We start from the raw sequence: 22,544 nt of genomic DNA on the forward strand, positions 1-22,544 counted from the left end.
ATTTTATGTTTTTTTTTTTTTTTGCCAGAATTAAAAATAAATTCACAGCCTAGAATTAAACAGAACATGGTATCCCATATGTGGTATTTTTACAACAGATTGAAGTGAACTTATTAACTTCACTAATTTAGATTCTAGGCTTCCATTAACATAATCATAGATGGTATCCTACTGAGTAATTCTCATGTCAAGTGTCCAGTCAATTAAAATAACTAAGCTTTTCTTTATATATATATATATATATATATATATATATATATATATATATATATATAATAGCTAAGCTTTTCTTATACACTGAATCATTCCTTTTGGATGCTTCTAATGTTTACTTTTCAAAGTTCTTTTACCTTTTATTTTGATAGTCTCCTGAGTCTTCCTTATTTACCTATTTCTGAATATTTACATGGGACTGATCTTTTCCACTCCATACTGTCACTCTTATACTTCCATCCTCCCATAACCCCAACCCTGTTGCTGTTTTGCGATTTTGAATCCATGATATTAATGATGTCTCCCAGTTTTATATAATTCAAAAATTTGATAAGCATAATTTTTAAGGCTGTAACCAAATAATAGTAACAAAGGCGTGAACCTTTTGGCAAGTAATTAAAAACATCCTTCAGGAGAAATTGATCTAATAATTAAAATTGTATAAGTACAGTTTTGAACAAATCACACATTCACTTCAATTTACCACCATCTTGCACACAAGATACTTTATCTTGAGACTTCTTTTTTTTTTTTAAGATTTTTATTTATTTATTCATGAGAGACACAGAGAGAGAGCAAGAGGCAGAGACACAGGCAGAGGGAGAAGCAGGCTCCATGCAGGGAGGCTGATGTGGGATTTGATCCCGGGACTCCAGGATCATGCCCTGGGCCAAAGGCAGGCGCTAAACTGCAGAGCCACCCAGGGATCCCTATCTTGAGATTTCTTAAACATTGCTAAAAATACAAAAACACTCTGTGTATGGCATTTTCATGATATATATTTACCTAAAACTTGTATCAGCAAATAAGTTAGCTTTGCATGATTTGTTTTTATTTTGTTCTTGAGCAAATAGTCTCTTTTAAAAATGCTGAAAAATAATATTTTAGCAAGTTTATCCTAGAATTGCTGTCAGAGATATATGTATTCTTCACCTCTCTATTGTTTGAAAATTTTCACTCATTTTTTTAAATCAGGACAATACCATTCACCATTTTCCAGGTTTCATTCATCTTTTCCATTTATTTCAAAATGATTGTCAATATTCTAAGATCAAAAATATGTGTTTCATTACTTCTTTGATAACTTATTCAATGTGAAGATAAACTCATTTTTAGCAATTAGTTGTTTTTCTCTTTTCTTTGATTTAGAACTTTAACTTCCTATCAAACCTATTCTTCATTCTCCAATCTGGAAATAATTTCTTCTATTAAAATGTTGGAAACAGGGTTTCCTGTGTGGCACAGTTGGTTAAGTGTCCGATTCTTGGTTTTGGCTCATATGGTGATCTCAGGGTCTCGGGATCTAGCCACACCTCAGACTCCGTGCTCAGCATGGAACCTGACTAAGATTCTCTTTATCCCTTCTCTACCCCACGTGCATACTCTCTCTTTCTCTCTGTCTCTCAAATAAATAAATAAATCTTTTTTTTAAATGTTGAAAACAAAGAAATTAAGCTATTTTTCCTGTCTGTGTCCTGCAGATATATGCTTTGTATCCCAGATGGTCTTGTTCTGTTTTTTTTTCATGTTCTATAAATTTATATTTAAACATTTGTATTATTTTTGCTTGAAATGGAATACAAGCTTCTGCTAAGTTGTCTTTTTGTTATTCTTATAGGTATCTGACATGCTTTTGCATTGTCTTTGGCTACAGTTCCCTCTTTTATACATCCTAGTATTAATAAGGCTCTCGATGCAAGAAAGTGGGAGGTTAGGCAAACCCTGGTGGGGTATATTGAAAGCCATAGGCAGAAATTAATAAAAACGGCTTTTATTTCCTTGACCTAACTCAGCATTTCCTCAGCTTCTTGCTTGATATGAATCACCCAGGGCGTTTGGTACTAATAAAGATCCCCAGGCCACTATCACCCTTCTCCAAAAATTTCCATTCAATAGGTCTTGTATAGAGTCCAAGAATATGTATTTTAGGAAAAGCACCTCATATGATTCTGATCCTAAGGCACATCCAGAAAATTTAAACTATGTGATGTCAACATTCCCTACAAATTAAAATTTGTTAAGGCTACTAAAACAAATCACCACAAACATAAAGGCTTAAAATAGCAAAAACCCCTTCTCCCCACAGTTTTGGAGCCTGGAAGTCCATAATCAGCAGCATCTCCCCCAAAGAGAATCCTCTGCTTCTTCCAGCTTCTCTGTTGGCTCCAGCTCCTTCTCGGCTGTGGCAGCATCACTCCAATCTCTTGTTTCCATCTTCACATGGCCTTTCCCTGTGGAAATGCACATCGTGAGATCCTTAATTACATTGGCAAAGACTCTGTTTCTAAATAAGGTCACATTCACAGATACCAGGGCTTAGGATCCGACATAGCTTACTGATACGTATGATTCAACCCACAACACCTGAGGAATTATGCGACCAGTTGAATTATAATAAAGGCTCAGGTATAAGTAGTTTTAAAAGCTGTGCAGGAAAAAAATAATAAAAGCTGTACAGGTACTTCTAATATACATGCAGGTTTGTGAAACAGTCTCACAATACCAGTGTTTTAGTCCTTGCCTCCTGACTTTGTATGCAATCTCTCTAGAACACCCCTCCAATCTTCAGAGTATCTTGCTTTTCTTTTTAACATTTTATTTAAATTCAACTTGCCAACATATAGTATAACACCCAGTGTTCATCCCTTCAAGAGCTTTTCACTGTATCTGGACCTCTGCATTCCCAAAAGAAATTTATCAGCCACTGGGCAGTAATAATTCTGCTGACAAAGATGCAGCCGTTTAAATTCTGTCAAGAGTAAACATGAATTCTTCAGACATTTCAGCAGCATTGATTTTACACACACACACACACATACACACCCTGCTGTGACAACCCACCAACTGTTCTAGTTTCCAGCACCCTCTTAATTTCTGGGCTCTGAAAATTTATATTATTTTCATACACATGCAACCATGTATTAACATGTTTGATTATTACTTTATCTAGCATTTCTCATTCGTCTTCCTCATTGCCAGAACTGTTCAATATGTTTCCCAGGTCTCCTATTGGTCTCACTCTACATATACTTCCTGGATGCTCCTCTTGACTTCCAAGGCTCTGATCAATAGTGATTACTTCCAAATCTATTGCTCTAGCCTACTTGTACCTCCTAAAATTTCACTACTTCTTATACCCTATTGAAGCCATTTGGAAATTTTTATAGTGTTTCAAACGTTTTATATACTGTAACTTCTGGGCGTTGAGGAATGCCATCTTTCTGGAATATGCTAATAGCACTCCTTCCCCTCCCGCCCCCCTCCTGATTTCACCTGAATATATCATTCCTATCAACTTGTATATAGCTTCCTCTGGGGTGAATATCTAAGAGTAGTTTTGATTATTCTATTGTGAGTTGCAATAACACTTTATGGGGTTTACATCATAGCATTTATCAGAAAAATTTTTAAATCACTTGTTTAATTATACTACAGAGATTTTTTTCCTAAATGATTGTAAGCACTCTGAGAAATGAAAATGCTAAATTTTGTATTTCCAATGCTTAGAACTGTTTTATTCATTCATTCTAGGTGAGATATCACTAAGTCCTAGAACTCTGTCTGGTATAAAGCTCTCAATATTTTGAGAATAAAACTTTTGAAGTAGTTTTCTACTCTGTTGAACAGAGTAGGAACTTGAGGTCAGAGATGTTAAGTGAGTATCCAAGGTCATATATTAATTAGTGTTAAAATCAGGGTTTTAACTCAGATTTGCCTGCCTATAAACTATGTTCTTTATATATGACTTATGTGATGTATAAAATGAGGTTTTTATGTAACAGCAATGGAAGAGTAGCCAAATGAAGACTATTTGTGGTATACTGTTTTCTAATGGTTTTCTCCAAAGTATATTTACCTTATTGGCTCTTTTGAAGTCTGTCCTATGTACATACCAATTATCAGGAGCCACAGCTAGTATCATTATCTAGAAATGTATTTCTTCCAAGGGTATAGTCCTATAATCTATATGATTTTAAAAAGCAGTGTTTTCCCATAACCATGTTTAAGTATGTACCTTAGAGTAGGAATAATCATATTTAAAATTTAAGTGGACTACATAAAACATAGGAAGAATTTAATTTTCTATCCTTCCAAAAAAAATGTTTCTGTGCTATAATTTTTGAAGGGTATTGGTATGATCAGTGTGGTATAGGGAAAAAATAATATATTTTAAAATCAGTCACACTATTATTCAGATTTTACTCTGACACTTGCTGGTTATACAGTATATCCTCAGGCAAGTTATGCTGTTTTCTTTTACAAATCGGGGTTGGCAATAACAATTGCAGGGCTGTTGTGAAGAGTATAAGTAATGTATATACATAGCTAGCCTAGTGTCTCATACACAATAAATAATAATATGCAATGTGAGTATTATCATCCTTTTTCAAGTTTAGATAACATTTTCCTAACCCCGGACTCGTGTAATATCCTACTTTGTCATTTATTTTAGCCTGAATCTCCTATATATTCTCCACATAGTTAGTCATGATGGTCAAATTTATACACATATAGGATGTGGATTACATATTCTTAAACAAACCTATGATAACTTTGAGACTTCAATAATAAATTACTTAGAAATATTCATTTTGAGGCCAAAAAGGAGAAATAAGTAGGAAAATTCCTAGAGACAAGAAAGAAACAAATTGGATCTGAAAACTATCTCTAAGCTTTGTGTACTGGATAAATATAAGTACCGTACCAACGATGATTACCCTTGAGAGAGAGAGAAAATTGTTGCCATTTACATAATAGCATACATATAACCCGGCAATAAATTTTAAGTGAAAGATATAATAGATAAATTAAGCATACCACCTGCAACAATGGAAGATTTTTTAACAGTCCATTACTCCACATTAACTATTCTACGAGGTGGAAGTAACCACAGAAATAAAATAGAGTTTTCTTTTCTTTAGCATAATTTTAATATAGTAAAATGTAAGCCACTTTCATTCATATTTTTTTTTCTCCTCAGAGTTAATCAAGTAATCTTTCCAGGTGTCCTACAGTCTGTCTCCTGGAAGATCTAGTCGAAGTCAAGAAAAAAAGATTGTTTTTAACATTTAAGTCTTTTTCAAATATAAGAATTCATAGTGGTCTCTTAAAAAGAACAAGTACCTAGAAACAGACTGAGATATCAGATACTATTTTCAACTCTTAAAGTAATGCTAATATGGAAGAACATAGAAAGGCTAAATTTATTTTAAGAAACTTTTGTTTTTTTTTTTTTTAGGAGAAAGAGTATATTGTCATTAAACCTTGTTTCTCTCTCACTATGAGATATTGGTGCTAAGAAATTATGGATACAGTATTTTATATCATTAGTGAAAAATGAAGTGCCCTATATTATACTTAAATTTTTGATGGAACTCCTAAAATGTGTTGTGCATTTGATTGCATTATTAAGCAGAGAAAATCCAAAGATAATTTTAACACTTTAAATTCATTCCTCTATTTTTTCTTTTTTTCTGAAGTTCAGTTACTATCTTTTATTGGAATGCTGTGATAATCCCAGGAGTTATTCAGTAGATACACCGATTTTTGCTACAATACATGCTTTTAGGGTGTGGTGCATTTCCAGATGACCTTTCTTCTGACTTCTTGACCTTTAGGACTTTAAGGACCTGAGAGATCATGTTACAAATCACATGGCTGTCACTACAGAGGCTGTGTGATTTACTCAAGGTCACAGTGCTTTATCAAAGAAACAGAAATGAAACTCTTCAGTCCCTTATACCTGTCCCTTCATTTAATGCCTTTATTCTTTTTAGTGATTTGCCCTATGCCTTTTCTAGCTCCTTTTTAAAAAAATTCCATGTAATTTGCCTTTGGTCCTATAAAGTAAGCCAGACATTGTGCTTGCCAAGAGAAAGTAATGTAACTAAGTATTATGTAAAAAAAAAAAAAAAAAAAAAAAAAAAAAATTCAGAAATGAGATGCAGCTATTTAGGAACACATACACATTATTAGCAAGTATGTGTATTATATTAACTGTGGGCAGATATATGACTCATTTTCTCAGAGATTGAAGATGCATTGGGTTTTAGATTATTTTATTTACTTTCAAAGTTTTTACCTTTTTGGGAGCTAACTTCCAGATTTTTTTGGAGGGGGAGGGGGCTGGTTTTTAGACTTAGAATCTAAGAGGTAGACTCTTAAAGGTCACTTGGAACATTTTCCAGCCAATGAAGTATTGTCAAATCTCAGAAGTCTCCAAATGCTTGGAGTGATTTATTCTTTTCCTAGTTACATGTATGATATTGATTAATATGTTCCTAAGCTGATAGAAGAGAGGTTAAAAATGTGAATTAACCTATTATAGATTGAAAAAAGATGCAGTGTTATTTTTAAAAGTTAGATCTCATCATATCTTAGAATCTGCATTTTGTTTTTTACTCATTTTACCATAACTTATACTGCAGTTTTGTTTAAAGTCACTCTTCATGTCTACTCTACATCTTCTAAGCATTAAATGGTTCTCTAAAGAATAAAACATATTTTAGACAACTTCCCTGTTGATTCTTGAAACATAAACACAAGTTTTCATTTTCTTGTCAGGTAACAAAAGAAAATTCTCTTAGAAGTATTGATTAAATTATGCCTTGAGCGTTTTCACTTTTCTTTTCATTACTTCCCCTTATATGTCAGAAAATTTATTGAGTTGCTGCATGGATAGCTTTTGATACAGTCTTTTCTCTCTTTTCATATCAACGATTGCCTCTTTTTTCACTCCTGTCTTTGAATCATATTTAGGCTCTGATCACATTTTTTAAAAGTCAAAATTATTCTAAACTTCATATCTTGAGGCATCTCTTTGGTAATCATAAAATTTAATTAAGATTTGTTCAGTTTTAGAATACTTTCCATTCAAATTCCAATATCTTGGAGGGATATACTCAAATGTAAATTCACACAAAGAAATTGCTTTTTAAGAAGTGGAAAGCAAGGAATCAATACCATATCAACCAGATCTGATATGAGCCACTACTTTCCTTACATTTTGTTTATGAAATAATATCAATTTATGTTGTCATTTGGATAAGTTACCACTATTAGAGATGGCAGTCATTTGTAGTCTGTTCACTGGATGCTATTGCTGGTCAGCTCAACTACATTCTAGGAGGAGTTCTCACAGGCTCCAAGGTTGACTTATTATTTCACCATTTTAAGAGTGAGGATGAATACTATAGCCCCCAATTTAATTTGAAATATTATTTTGAAGATAATACACAAAATATGTCTTTGCAACTATTGGGCAAAATTAACTTGCTCACATTTTGCCATTCAAGCTAGTCATGGCTTGACAAAAAGTGTACATTAATATAGACTTTTAACTTTAAAATGTCAGAGTTTTTAAGGGAAAAATATAAACTATTCTATAAAAGTTATAACAATGTCATTCAAAATTATTATTTCCTAAAGACACTGTCACCTATGTGCTTCATTGATTAAAATACTAAGAAGATACTCAGTACCATGATTTCAAATATTTTGTAAAGTTCTAACTCTTAGAAAGGAATAATCCAGAATAGGCCTGGATGGAACCCCTGGGAAACATAACTGCTTGACCAGCCCAAGTCCCAGGGCCAATACGAGGTCTGAGTGTTAACTGCCATTCAAACCTTCTTACCAGTGGTGCAGTGCAGGGAATGCAAACAATTCTTCATCATCTGATTCTCCTAGGCTTTTTTATTCACTGTAAGGTACTCATTAAAAAAAAAATTAAATGTATGAATATCCTATGCTCTTAAGAAGTCGGGATCCCTGGGTGGCACAGCGGTTTGGCGCCTCCCTTTGGCCCAGGGCGCGATCCTGGAGACCCGGGATCGAATCCCACGTCGGGCTCCCGGTGCATGGAGCCTGCTTCTCCCTCTGTCTGTGTCTCTGCTTCTCTCTCTCTCTCTGTGGCTATCATAAATAAATAAAAATTAAAAAAAAAGAAGTTTATGTCACTAGATTAGTTTATCTAAGGTTTCCTCTGCCTTTTGTGGAGGATAGGGGTGGAGTTCTGGTCACATTAGCAAATGAGAAACAAATTAAATCAAGCACAGTCAATAACATCTTTCCTATTGAATATTTTTATATCTTTCATAGAATTTCCAACTTGTGAGCCACTAACTCAATTTATATGCAAAAGTGGAAGATGCATTAGCAGCAAATGGCACTGCGACTCTGGCAAGTACCAAATGTTCCCTGTATTGCACTGATTTGATTGGGGGCCTGGCTGTCAGTACCGCTTCACCTCTTTCAGATGCGTCTTGTACAAGAAGTTTGCAGAGCCAAGCAAAATGGCTTAGACAAGTGGTGAGAGGGCACCTGGCACATCAGTGGGGATTAGCATTAAGGATGATGGGACTCGATATCTGTCCCATGGGACTGTAAAGAGATTTGTGTTCAGATATTATACTGGACATAGTCTAAATCCACAAACATGAAGTAAAGGGGACAATTGAGGCAATGACCTGGACAATTTGGGTTCTCTGAAACATCGGTGTAAAGTGCTCTGTAACCTCAGGATGAAGGAGTTTATAGATTATTATGGAATTGTTCGAATGGTCTCAACTCTGCTCCCTTGCTCTTTATGTATAAATGGTGTTTTTTCTCATACTCAGTTGTATCATTATGCTAAATTATGCCAAACACAGGTAAATCAATTATGTATAAATCATACATTCTCAGTCACTGATTTCAATTTAATCTATTTTCACTTTGCATTTCTCTCATCTCCCTCCTGCAACAGTTGTTAATAAAGAATATAAATCATTGCTAATGATAGTGACAATTTCCCAGTATAAATACTCACTTAAGTGTCAGTAGAAGAAAAGTGCATAGTGACTCCTCATGTTGAGAATGGAGAAGGGTCTGAATTAAAGATATAGTCATAAAGTCTGGGGCATAGAGATTGTAGTTCTAAACAATAATTTTCCATGCTAATTATATCACCAGCTGTATCATTTCATGAAATTCCTGCAGTCACCATTGTCCTCCCATTTTATAATTATTTCCTGCTGCATCGATTTGTTCCATCAATGGTTAGTCATTTCTGAGTGAAATAGAAATTAAGCTTTAAAATCCAAAGGCGAGAATTGTTTTCCCTCTTTGTTAAGTAGTTGTTGTTTAATCCGAAGTGAAACAATATCGAAATGAATATAATCCCTCCACTGTTCATGGGAGATGTTGATCATTAATTTATCATTCTTTTATCAAACACAAAGGAATACTCTATGTAGAAAAAAGAAATGTTAGATATTTCATAAGAGAAGTTTTTTTCCTGGGTCACTTTTCACTTCCTTGATGTTGATCCTTCTTTCCAGATGATGACTGCGGGGATGGCAGTGATGAGGTTGGCTGTGTTCACTCTTGCTTGGATAATCAGTTCAGATGTTCCAGTGGCAGATGCATCCCAGGCCATTGGGCCTGTGATGGTGACAATGACTGTGGAGACTTCAGTGATGAAGCCCAAACCAATTGTACCAGGGAAGGTTAGTAATTTTGTGAAGATATGAACTCTCATTTTTAAATTGATATATAATATTTAAGTGTTATATAAAGATAATATTTGGAACAGGGTAAAATAATTGATTGCTTTACTTTCACTCTTTAATTTTTCTGGTTTCTCATTTTAATACCTCCTTATACTTTGATTCCTTCTGTGGTTTTTGCTTCTTACTTTTATCAGATGCTTTACTTGTTACTCCTTTAATCCTCTCCAACTCCTAAATTGCCAAACCCCAAACTCTTCCCAAAAGGAAAACAAACTAAAAATAAGAAAGGTATACTTTTTATTTCAACACCAAATTTGTTTTTTTTTTAGGCTTGAAATAACCCCCTATTAAGTGATGATGTATTCCAACTGACTGACTTCTGGAATGCTAAAGAGAGGGATACTGTGACCATGCGCCTCAGCATTGTCCGTGGGCAGACTTGATCCTGTCATTTGCATCCATTACTTGCAAAATTTGATCAGCCATAGGTCATGTTAATAAATTAGAAATCATGTTGGAAATGTCACAGAAAAAATCATTAGCCTGCCAAACATTCATACAATCAGTAACATTTTTTTTAATGGAAGTTTTCTTTCTGCTTAAGAAATTGGAAGGTTCATTTACTTTTTAATCTATTCCACAAAAATTTATTGAAAGCTTTTGTTGTGCCAGGCACTGTGCTTGGACTGAATGATGGGTAAGAGAAATCTGGTCCCTGTTCAGTATTTAAAATCTAGCATGCAAAGAGACAATAACATGATTTATTTACTGAATTGGGTACTTGGGGTGGGAAGGCATAGATTGTGTGATCATAAGAAATGAATTGTTTTCAAAGTATTTTCCAGGGGCATATATTTGTCTTCTGCAAATGTTTAACAACTTATAAAATAGAAAATTTCTGTATTTTTTTCTCTGACACGTGTCATTTTGTCTTTCTTTTGTTTCCTCTCTCTCTGTCACTTCCTCTCTCCTTCCCTTCCTCTCCTCATTCCCTTTTTTCTCTTTCTCTCTCTCCCACCCCTCTTTATTTCATTCTTTTGTCATTTTCTGTCTTATTCTAGTTGGTCTACTGATATATAGGAACTAGAGATTTTCACTTATTACTAGCCTTGCATGTAAAAGAAAAAGGTATAAAAGTATATTTTTTCCTTTTTTTTCTTAAATATTGGAAGCATTCATTTAAGGTGTGGTTGACATGTAATTACCAAGTTACACTTTGAGTGTAAACTGCATTTTCCCCCACCTCACAGATGTCTTTTTAGGCTCCTCATGATGTGTACATCTGTGGTCTGCTGGCACTGCCCCTAATATGCTGTGAAAGATAAATTGCCCCAAAGTTAATTTACTTTCATCTCAGAAATGAGATCCCATCGTTCTTTTCTATGTGTATTTGTCTCTAAGTTAAAATGATCATTGCACATTAAGAAGTTTTGGAGAGATTGCTTTAGCTTCATGAGTATCCAAAGTGAGTGGTACATCCCTTTGTAACCTCATTAGGTAATTTCTTAGGTTTGGATTATTATAGAATCAGTGTCTACTTAATGACCTTCACCTTTAGAGCACCTCAATTTCACAAATATGTTACTGAAAAGGGTATACTGTCAATGTGAATACTATGAATTTCTTATATGATTATGGTAATATATTAAGGAAATGATCCAGATAATCTACATGATTCTTGGACATGTTTCAAGAAAAGAATGAAGAAAACTTCTTGAACTAATTTATATTTATCAGATTATAAATTCCCTAATCAAATACTATACTTGGTGAATACCAGTCACCAGAATTGAAGAAAGGGAGCATACCATTGACTTTGGTACAAGGCAATGAAGAGTATTTCAGAGGGTATTCAAACATTTTTACCCATCATTTACTTTATGTATTCTGACACAGAAGTTGTAAAATAATCATGACACATAGAATTGTTAAAGCTGATCAGGAAAGTCATTTTGCACATGCAAGGTGTGTAAGGTCATTGCAAAAGTAAAGTAGAAATTTGATGCAATTAGTCATATAATTTAGTCTCAAAACCTGCTGCGGAAGAAAGACCAGGGGATTCTGGCTTGAGCCTCAAGACAGGCTGTCAAAACTGATCAAAGCCACCATATAATTGCTCAGCACTTTGCTGTACATTGCCTGGGTTAAAAGAGCATATGGTCTAGTTTCTCTCCACTCAAATTGCTTTCAAAAAAGCAAAAATACTCTTGAATTAACTTTTACTAGTAAATGAACAGAAGAAACCAGGAATGGAACATTCCATATATAATCCTTATTTTAGAAAATTCTTGAATTTAAGTTCAATTCATATTCTCTTTTGAAACCACTTTCAAAAAAGAATTTCTATAGTGATGATCATTTTTTTCATCATAACAACTATATGGTGTAAGTATTCATTGCTAGCCCCCTTCTAGATGAATTCATACTCCTCTCCTTCCCCCTAATGTTGTGCTGGTCTTTCCTCTCACTTCAAGATCCCTTATTAGGCAAACGAGATGTGGTATCTTTAGCCAGCCCTGCACACACATGCACATGCACACACAGGGTATACAAGAAAGAGAGACATATAAAGACAATCCATAGCACATGGATTCCTCCCTTGGTTTCATTGCCTGTTTATCATTAATTTAGCCCTGGTTTCTTTTTTGTTCTGACTACTTTGGTTGGCAAATTTTTCTAAAATAACCCTTTTTATAAGGCTACTGGGTAAATAGCTTTTCCAATGGAAAAATAAGTGACCCTCAAGGAATTTGGTAGGAGGGAACACCTCCTAGAGCCTTAGGCCTGGCCATTTATTAAGTATTGAAAGGTTCTGTAAAAAGATGGTTTTACCTGTAAGGACATCTAGAGTAAAATTAAAATGAGACTTCGGTCTTTTCTTACAAGTCTTTAACTCTGCCTAGAATGAAAAAAAAAATTTAAATAAAGAAAGAAGTAGAGAGAGAGAGAGAGAGAGAGAGAGAGAGAAAGGGACTCTGAACATATGCATCTATAAAATAACAAATACATAGAATTAATCGTATCTCATTGTTGACAGTTTAATTCATTTGAATTATGTATAGTTTCATTCCTCTACTTTTTGAGGGAATAATCTCAACCTTATTTTTCCCAAGGAGTAAGGCATTTTTAAAGTAAACGTATGATTTTTTTTGTATATTTAGACAGCTATTCCCCAGGTCAATTTCCACTTAGAAATTGTCGTAAAAAATTATACTTAATAATTGCAGCACAAACTTGCATAATGGAACAAGCTTCTCTAGAATTGATTTTGCCTAAATTTTGCAATTTCTCCTAAATGCAATTTAACTATCCCTCAAATATTTGGATTTTTTCTTTACTTTGAAGGGTCATCTGACCCTGATTTATGGTCATTGCTCTTTAATACCTTCTGTTTGGCTGTCTAGAAAGGGAATATTTACTGCCAGCTGCACTAAGAAAATGAGCTGGGTGATGATAGAACATATGGGATCTCCTATTTACATCACAAATACAAACTAACTGAAAATGTAAAATTAAATGTGTATTGACCTTCAATTTTGATTTATTATGAATAATCTTTAACAAGTTCCCAAATCCATTAGGCAGTTAAGTGTATAACATTATTAGTATGTATTCCTACACATGGTCATATTCTTAACTGTTTAGCTTTGCTTCTGCTATGGAAACTTTCACTTTTCTGTTGGGCTTTATCCTTATTCATTTATTCATTTGCCTTGCTACTTCCCTGTTCACAGATTTAAGAAGGAAGCTAGGATAATTTTGTCTTTGTAGTTTCATATTCAAGTACAATATCTGATATACAGCAAATGCTCAGTAAATAATTATTGAGTGAAAGAGTTTATTTATTGAGCAAAATTTGATTACACCCTCAGAATCCAACCTTTATTTGTTTTGTATTATGTATCTAATAACTTATATTTCTGTTTCTTTGCCTTATTCCCAGATCCTGGAGATATTTTTATGATGTTGTACAAGACTAGATGTATTGATCTATTCATGTACATCTCTTTAATAAAGTGTAATCACTTCTGCTTACCCAATAAATATTTGCACTTTCAATCCAGGATTCAATAAAATAAAGTAGATAGGACATCTCCTTTATCTTTTGTTATTGTTTATTTTTATTTACATCATCTCTGTCCAATAGATAGTAAATTCCAGAAAGATGGGTAGAGCTTAATTTTTTTTTGTATTTATTATTTAACAGTAAGTGCCAGTGAGAAGATTCCGTTAGCAATAATTTAGTGGGGGAGAAAAGATGTTAGCATCTGTTAGCAAACCACTAATTGCCAGACATTTTACATTTGTTACTTCACTTAATCCTCACAATAAGGATTACTCAGAGAGGTTAACATACTTGTTTAGGATTACACAGCTGGAGTTTGAAGCAAAGATTTTCTGTTCTTTTTTCTCCCATCCAGCTCCCTGCTTCCATAGCAATGGGATATAACCCACCCGTTTCATTTTTTTTTCTAACGCTTTATCCATAACATTTATATGATTTCCAAATAATTACTATATTTTAATTTCATTCTCATTTTTCCTTTAAGAGAAAATAAATAACTTTCTACTTATTACAGGTCATTGTAATGAAACTTTCCAAAGAGCACTAGAAGGAACCTGAAACATTATAGTTAATAACCACAGTAAATCTGCCTGTCTCCTTTTGTTTGTTTCTATTCTCCTTTCACTCCCACAACTCTCCTTGGTAAAGTGGATTCTGAAACGTTGTCATTACAATAGCTGTGGACAGTCTCACAAAGACAATTTCTTCAATCACCCAAAGTATATGTTAGTCAGCCATGAAAATTTCACCTAATAGACTTAGGAAATTTAGAAAGCTGGAAGAAAATGAAAGATCATTTAGTACAGTTATTTTATCATGCAGATGAAGTAAATGACTCATTTAAATAAAATTACTCTCATGCGTATTTAACAACAACAACAACAACAAAACATGCTGTTTCCTGGGAGGAGCTGATAATGTTCCGTGTTAGAGATTTGAGACTGAAAACTTATCCATAAAGACATTTTCAGGAGAGGTTTGAGATTCAAATAATTATGCTAAAGTCTGCAGAAAATTCAGAAAGGTCAGACTTCGACCAACCAAAAAGGGATAATATCCTACCTAGGGAAATTGAATCCACCCACAGGAGTGCAAGTATCAAAATTTTATTTGTGGCAGAAGACTTAGGTTACACATTTAAGCATGGAGAGAATGGAAATTAAAACCAGTATCTCTTGACTTCCAGTCTATGTCATATCCTATCTCAGTTGAACCCATCATGTTTTAGCAAAACAGCTTAATACTAACAACATAGAAAACAAGATACCAATGAATACTGTATAGTATTGTATACAATTAGATTCAATCATCTGTTTTGGTTTTCTTTTATGAAAATATTCTGAAGGTGCTTTCAGTTAATTTTTACTAAAACACACAATCAAAGTAACTTATTTCTCGGTCACTGAATTTTATTGAGAATAAAATATTGTCTTTGAATTTGAGGAAGATTGTATGATTTTGCTGAGTATATCATTTACTAATCTTCTCTTCCAATGATTTTTAATCATTCTCCTTTAAGGAAAATATAGATTATTTTCTGATAAAATACAAGTAAAAGCAAATTTAAACTTTATCTACATTTAGAGGTATAATATCTACTTTCAATGAGATACAAATTATCTGGCTTAACTTTATTCTCTCGCAGATTGATTTATTTTCCTCAAGAAATGTTAACACTGAGATATCAAAACAATGTTAATTATTAATGGATTTTATCCATAGGAAATCTCTTTTTGTTTTCCAGGACAAAATAGCTCTTTAAAGGTTATTTTAACCTCAATGCTACAAACAACTTTTACATCAAGAGCAAAGACTCAAGGCTTTTGAAACAATTAATAACAAAATCTGTTTTGAGAATCCACAATGTTTCTAGCAATGTGATTATCAGTATAGTTAAAGGGAATCAGAAAAATATAATTTTAAAAATAAAATATTTTAAAAAGCTCATAAAAATAGGAAGAAAGAAGTCAATTATCTTCATCTTAACTATACACAAAATTAATGATAGATCCACACTCTTAGAAAAAATTAGCTCTTGTATTAAGACAATAATTACGCATCTTAACACCAAGCAGAGGAACATCTCTTATTTTTTAAACAATGTAATTAATAACAAAAGTCAATAGGTAACAAAAATACTTAATTTTAATGAAGAACCTCAGCCTCTTTCCTCTTCTTTTAATAGAGCCAAAATATAAGGGCAAGACTGAATTAATTTCCATAGTCTAAATAATTATTATTTTTTTTATTCTCCAGTTGTGGCTAATTATCAGTGAAATGGTAGGACTTCAGGCATTCGGCAGAAAGTAGACAAATTTAAAACAACAACAACAAACAGAAAAGAGACAAAGGGCATGGATGATCTACAAAATAATTAATTCACCTCTCAGTAATTGAGTAGTGCCACGCTTTTGTGAGAGTAAAGAAATAAGCAATAGAACAGAACTTTGCCTTTTTCCTATAGAAATAGTTGGGAGTTAGCTTCTTTCAGAACTTATTTGAACTGTCAGCCTTTGTTCCTTTATTTATGTGAAGCATAACTGAATTTGCACTTAGATATTATATTCCTGCAATGTAGCAATGCAATTTATTCACTTTTTATTAGGAAATTTATTTTGGTTTTAGGTTGGTATGTGTGTACACATGGGCCTCCGAAAGAAAATTAATTGTCCTTATTTGCATCTAAAACCTTGCCCCAAATAACTTTGGTGTATAAGAGTATCCACATAAGTTGCCATGACCTTCCTGGTAGAGAATATTCACTGCTATCAGAACCTTTCAGCACAGCATGTTGATATTGTTGATATGTATACACTTAAATGGAATATTCTATGAATCATAACCAGAATTTACACCATTTCAGAACAGGAGTCGTCAACTATTTTCTGTAAAAGGTCAGTAAATATTTTAGATTTTGCCTATTGCAAGACCCAACTCCACTGTCCTGGAAGCCATAGAGTATATGTCTACAAATGATTATAACTGTGTTCCAATAAAACTTTATTACAAAAACAAATAGTGGACCAAAATTGGTCTGCATATCATAGCCTGCTGACCTATCATTTAAAATGCAAGTGGAAATGTTCTAAAGAAACTATAATCTTAAATAATCCTTTATTCCTATTCCATAGAAGTAACTTTATAAGACAATGCAAAAAATAATGGGGAGGAAATAAAGTCCAAAGGAAGAAAAGACAAGCCATTAATAATTTCTAAATAATACTATCTGGCCTTTCCTCAAACATATACTTTATATGTATATGCTTAGAAACATTCTTTCTACATAAGAATGTTTCACATTATTTTAAAAAATCAAATTAAATAAAGCAATATTTAAAAAAAATTTCCAGTAAGTATTTGATACCTGTTGTGAGCTAAGCGTATTGCCAAACCAAGAAATTCCAAATGTATAATATGTATATTGCAACCTGTTTTAGTTAATAATTGGTATCTAACATAGCTATTAAGGTGACTGGCTAATTTGAACAGTAAATTAAAAAAATAGATTTCTCAGTTACACAGACAGTTCAGCAGATTAGTACATTCTGTGCACTAAAATTTAGATGATGTAAAAGTTCATCATTCGACATATAAATTCTAAATGGAATGCTCATGGTAGAGTTCCAAATATCAAAACTTAATTTAATTTCGTCTATTATTATTATTAATTATTATTATTATTAAAGAGAGGGAAAGGTGGGGAAGGGCAGAGGAAGAGGGAGTGAGAAAATTCAAAGCAGGCTCCATACCCAGGCAGACCCCAATAATAGGCTTGATCTCACAACCTTGAGATCATGACTTGAGCCAAAGTCAAGAGTCAGATGTTTAACTGACTGAGCCACCCAGGTGCCTCAAAACTTAATTTTAATGAACTAAAAAGCAATGTTTTATTTGTTTTACATAGGTTTCACTTCTATACCTTACTGGGGGAGGTAAAGTCACGCTTTGAAATTTTGCTTCAATAAGTATATTGTCTATATGTGTGCTTTCAACACTAAAATCATTTTAGTATTGTAATAATCAAACTTGTGCTTAGGTAGCCACATGTTCTTTTCCATTTCTTTTTCTTTAATCTTTTTAAAATTTTTCTTCTAAATTTGCTTTTCTAACTGACTCAGGCAGTAAACATTCATGATTTGAAATATGATATCTGTATTTTTAAAGTTCCCATTATATCCCATGAACTAATAAATAGTTTTGATAGTTCCATCCAGCTTCTTATCAGGATAATCTCCAGTGAGGGCTACCTAGATACAAGGGTAAAATGAGTTTGCTAGGATTGAAAGTAAAACATAAAAACCATGCCCTGAAAATGTGTTGGGGTAGGAGCGAGGGAGAGGCAGTCAGATTAATAATCAAATGATATAACATCTATAATCTAGATGGCATGCAAACCATCATCAAGGTCCAATGGGATTAAGGACAAATTGAAGAGGAAGGCCCTGGGCTTGACTTCATTATTAGTTCACAGCCGAGATGATAGTGTCATCACACAGGCAGCAGCTCCTGGGGAACCCATCCCATGTAACATGGAAAAGAGCAAAGCAGTGCATCCCATCAACCCCAACACAAGCCCTAGACAGGCTAGGAGGCAGGTTTTAACAAGCACCCTCCTCCAAGGATCTGTAGAAAACAAGGATAGCCTGACTTCCTAAAGGGATGTTAAGGGTCTCCAGAGGCAGAAAGGCCAAGGTGTGGTCCACGCCCTGCTGGCAAATGAAATTATTGATATACTGCCAGACTGATTGTCGGTGGTTTTGGGCAAGTGAAGGATATTTGGGAATCTGGAGCAAACAGCTGCCTTAGGTACAGGAATTATTAATGCATAGTGATTCAGGCTAGGAACTGAGCAGGAACTGACACATGGTGATTATAGGTAATGCAGGAAGCTGAATGCACATGCAATACATAGTGCTTTTTTACTTTGCAAAGCATTTTACAATGAATGACAAGTTAATGTATAAACTCCATTAAAACAATAAAAAAGTCAGTTTTTTTTTCCACCCAGATTGGTCTCACAGTTTAAATAATTCATTATATTTGCAACACCATTATTAGATATTTTCTCAGGGGGGGGCTTTAACATTTTTATAAGCAAAAAAAAAATTCTGACTTAAAAAAAGTATGGTGTATTTTTTTCAATCCTAATTTTCATTTATTTTTTAACTTTCAGAGAAAAAGATTCCTTTCTGTCTCTGTATAGTTACTAGTCTTCTAACGGCAAGAATTTAGTCACAGTGAATTCATTTAAATATTGGGATAAATTCCACCATCAGTTGCCACATTTCCTTCAGGGCTCTGCATTTATTTATTTATTAGATTCCCCAAATTGTATGCTTGGTTTAAATAGCTTCGGGGCAAAAATACAATAAAATTGCATTAGTTAAAAATATAACCAGCATCAGCAACATGAAAACATAACAGTAAAACAGCATGAGCATATACATATAAACATAGTCATCATTTTAACACTCCACTGGGACAAGCCATATTACAAAGATAGATTGTTTGCCAAGCCCTGAGGCTTAAACAACTGGGGCCCTGGAGAACCACGTGGGCCTGGAACTCAGGTTGGAATGGTCATCACAGGCTCCTCAGAGGAATGCAGCTCTCCATCCAGGGGAAAATCAACAACTGTTAACAGAAGCAGATTTCATTTGGCAAGAAGGTTAGGAGGAAAGAAAACTTTTTTTTTTTCTGTGTTTTCTGGCAGAGGACAACATTTCTAAACATCAGCACACACCCAAACCTAACAGACATTGAAAAACAGGTTTTGGGGTATTTTTAGTTTATGTGAGGGAATTGGATGAGACATGGAAAGGGAAGAAATATAAAAATGTGTGTGTATGTAGGTGTGTGTGTGTAACAGTCTACTGAACTTGTATAAACTTTGAGTGAGCTAATGAAATAGGAGTACATACATATGTACACATATATATCATATATATAAATATATATATATATTTGTAAATTCAAAGAACCTTAGATTTTTTTCCTTTTCTATTTATTGTCTAAATGCTCCCCATGTGATCTATAAATACCATGTATCTGAGCATGTCAGAAACTAGTGGAAGGTCTTTCTGTGATTCCCAGTAGCCTTTGGACTTAAATTCAAACCATTTAGCAAAAAGCATACAGGGCCATTCAAGATCCAGGCCTTGCCCACTTGTCTAGTTTTCTTTCTCCCCTTCTCCATCACACCACAGAATTTTATGAATGCTGCTGACTTTTGTTCAGAATATCTTTTGTCTCATTCTACTCCCTCTCCTGCTGCCTGACTTGTAATCATGAGCAGAACTCTTTTCCTCTGTCGTAAGAATTCATGGTACTGTCTCATTTTCATAAGAGACCAAATCTTATCACAACTTTGCAACAGAATAAAATAAATATTACATTTATTAGAATAAATAGACTGAACAACAGTACTCTAAATACAAAGCATAAATGTTTATCGTTACTTCATGATTATTATATGAGCTAATTATTTCTCTTCATTCTTAAGCTCTATAGGAGAAAAGACTTGCAAGAAGGTAGAATGGTACAGTGGTAAAGAAAGCAGGCTCTTAATTTTAATTATGTGGACTCAAATATCATCTCTGCTGCTTATCATCTGGGTAAATGCTAACATACTGATTTGTGTTTTTTTTTTTTCTGTGAAATGGGGTGCTTTCAATAAGCAGTCTTAATTTTTTTAATCAAAATCAAAAGGAACAGATGAGCGATTCTTTTTTCACTGGATTTTAATCCATTATAATATGATGAATTTGAAGCACAAGCAAAATCAAATGCTATATAAACTACTATTTACATGCAAGGTATGTGGAATGAGAATTAAAAATGAAAACAGGAAAGTGTGAAATTGGTCTTGGCGTTCTCCTTGGAGTTTTCTGTGAATCAGGAAAAGCTCTGATCCTTTCCACAGAGGGGAAAGATGAATAACAACATAAAGCATCATATAAAATCTGAGATCTTATAGGTCTCTAAAGCTTACCCATGAATTTCTTGAATCTACAGACACCAAAATAAGAGACCAGATCCTAGATAATTGTTTTTTTTTTTAAACTGAGTCTTAAAGAATGTTATGGACATTAAAAGATTAAATATAAAGAGGAAGGGAATCCAGGTTGGGGAAATGGTATAACTAGGACCAGGAGGTATATGTAAGTGACATGTATGCAAGCATTCTTAAAAGGACAATTGTTTCATCATTTAGATTTGAATATTTATAATGGTGTTATTGTATTTCCTTCTCCAGACTATACTGTCATTCTAAACTTATTTTGATCTGGTTGTTTGTGGTGCCACTCAATAGACAGTATACCCATCCATAGAGGTTTAGACGTGAGTAGTTTAGGAAGAAGAAAAGCCTCAGGGAAATACCACATTTGTATTTAGACTTGTAAGATAAATGTTTATTTAGAATAAGAAAACAAATGAGTAGATTCACTTATGAAGTACAAATAGACAAAACAAACAATACCAAGCAAAGCAAAGAAAATGCAAATAGAATTTAAAAAAAAAACGTAACTCAGACAATAGCAGTATACTCTCCTTTTCATCAGTGTCACCTTCATCTGTGTAACCACAACTTATTTCCAGCTATAAATAACACTGAACTAGAAGGCTAAGATTTTATATGTAAAGTTGCCATACTGCTGGATCACAAGCAACTCTTTTTCTTGAAACAGAAATTTACCTTTTGCAAGTTTCTTTTTTGAATTAGGTTAATCTATCTAGATTTATGAGTTTACATAAATATTCTTGAGAATTTCTCATTGAGTCATTGAGTTAATAGTTTAACATGACTTTAAAAAACTAGATCTTTGACTCTAAATCCAAAATGTATTTAGAAGAGTCAAAGCATTTTTTTTACGATAATTAGACATAGAATTCCTTTCATTATTATTGAGATTTTTGAGGCAACATAGTACCTGTAGAAATAAAGGATGGGAAGAGGAATAGAAATATGGTTTTGAATTTGGTATATACTATTTAATTTTATTTAAGCTAATAAAGTGTTTCCTCAATTAGGTGCTTTTATTTATTTTTTTAATTAGTTGCTTTTAAATGTAAAATATGTTATTTCTTTTCAAAATTTCCTTATATATTCCTATCCTGTTTATTTATTTACTTAGCATGCTGATTATTTCCATAAATAATCTAAATGATAACCTGGAAAGATAAAATATTGTAACGAGGAAGGACATTTTTAAAAAGGGAGAAAAAGGATTAGCAATGTAAATAAATCTGAGGGTGAGATTGATCCAAATAAATTCATTTATGAAAAATTATTCTTAAATTTGGCTCTAAGTTCCAAGAAGCTATTGCAAAAAGAGAAGCATGATGAATTTCAGGATTATTCATGAATATCCATAAAAAGGACTTATAAAGAAGGAATACTAATTTGCACAAGAGAATAAAATTAGTACTAATATTGAAGCAAGAGTGAAATCAAATTTTCCCTACAGCTTTTCAGAAGTAGATTCAGAAACAAAAGATAATGTAGTTTGGAGTTACCTTACTGTCAACCTCCAAGGAAAAAAAATCCACTAGGGAAAATACAAAAAAAAAAATGAGTATCTTCAGCTCTTCAGTATATTAGCAAGTTGTTAATAAATATGTTTTATTTATAATATATATACAATGTACTTATAATTACATATACATATGCTAATGTATATAATATACATTTTATACACACACACACATATGAATTATAATGCCCCATATGAAGCAGGAAAACAGTTGTTATCTTGCAAGGATGCTGGCCCAAG

At 33.3% G+C, this 22,544-nt stretch overlaps 1 protein-coding gene across 1 annotated transcript in view; it reads left to right on the plus strand.

Annotated features, from left to right (window-relative positions):
• The window catches only part of LOC129514645 (low-density lipoprotein receptor-related protein 1B), a 1,831,349-nt gene that overhangs the window by 1,158,690 nt on the left and 650,115 nt on the right, over positions 1-22,544 (plus strand). The window contains exons 19-20 of the mRNA XM_055333402.1: positions 8,314-8,394; positions 9,534-9,701. Of these exons, the coding sequence (XP_055189377.1) occupies positions 8,314-8,394; positions 9,534-9,701 (249 nt within the window). The remainder of the gene's footprint in view (positions 1-8,313; positions 8,395-9,533; positions 9,702-22,544) is intronic.

Source organism: Nyctereutes procyonoides, unplaced genomic scaffold (assembly GCF_905146905.1).
Source record: "Nyctereutes procyonoides isolate TBG_1078 unplaced genomic scaffold, NYPRO_anot_genome, whole genome shotgun sequence".
Lineage (NCBI taxonomy): Eukaryota > Metazoa > Chordata > Mammalia > Carnivora > Canidae > Nyctereutes > Nyctereutes procyonoides.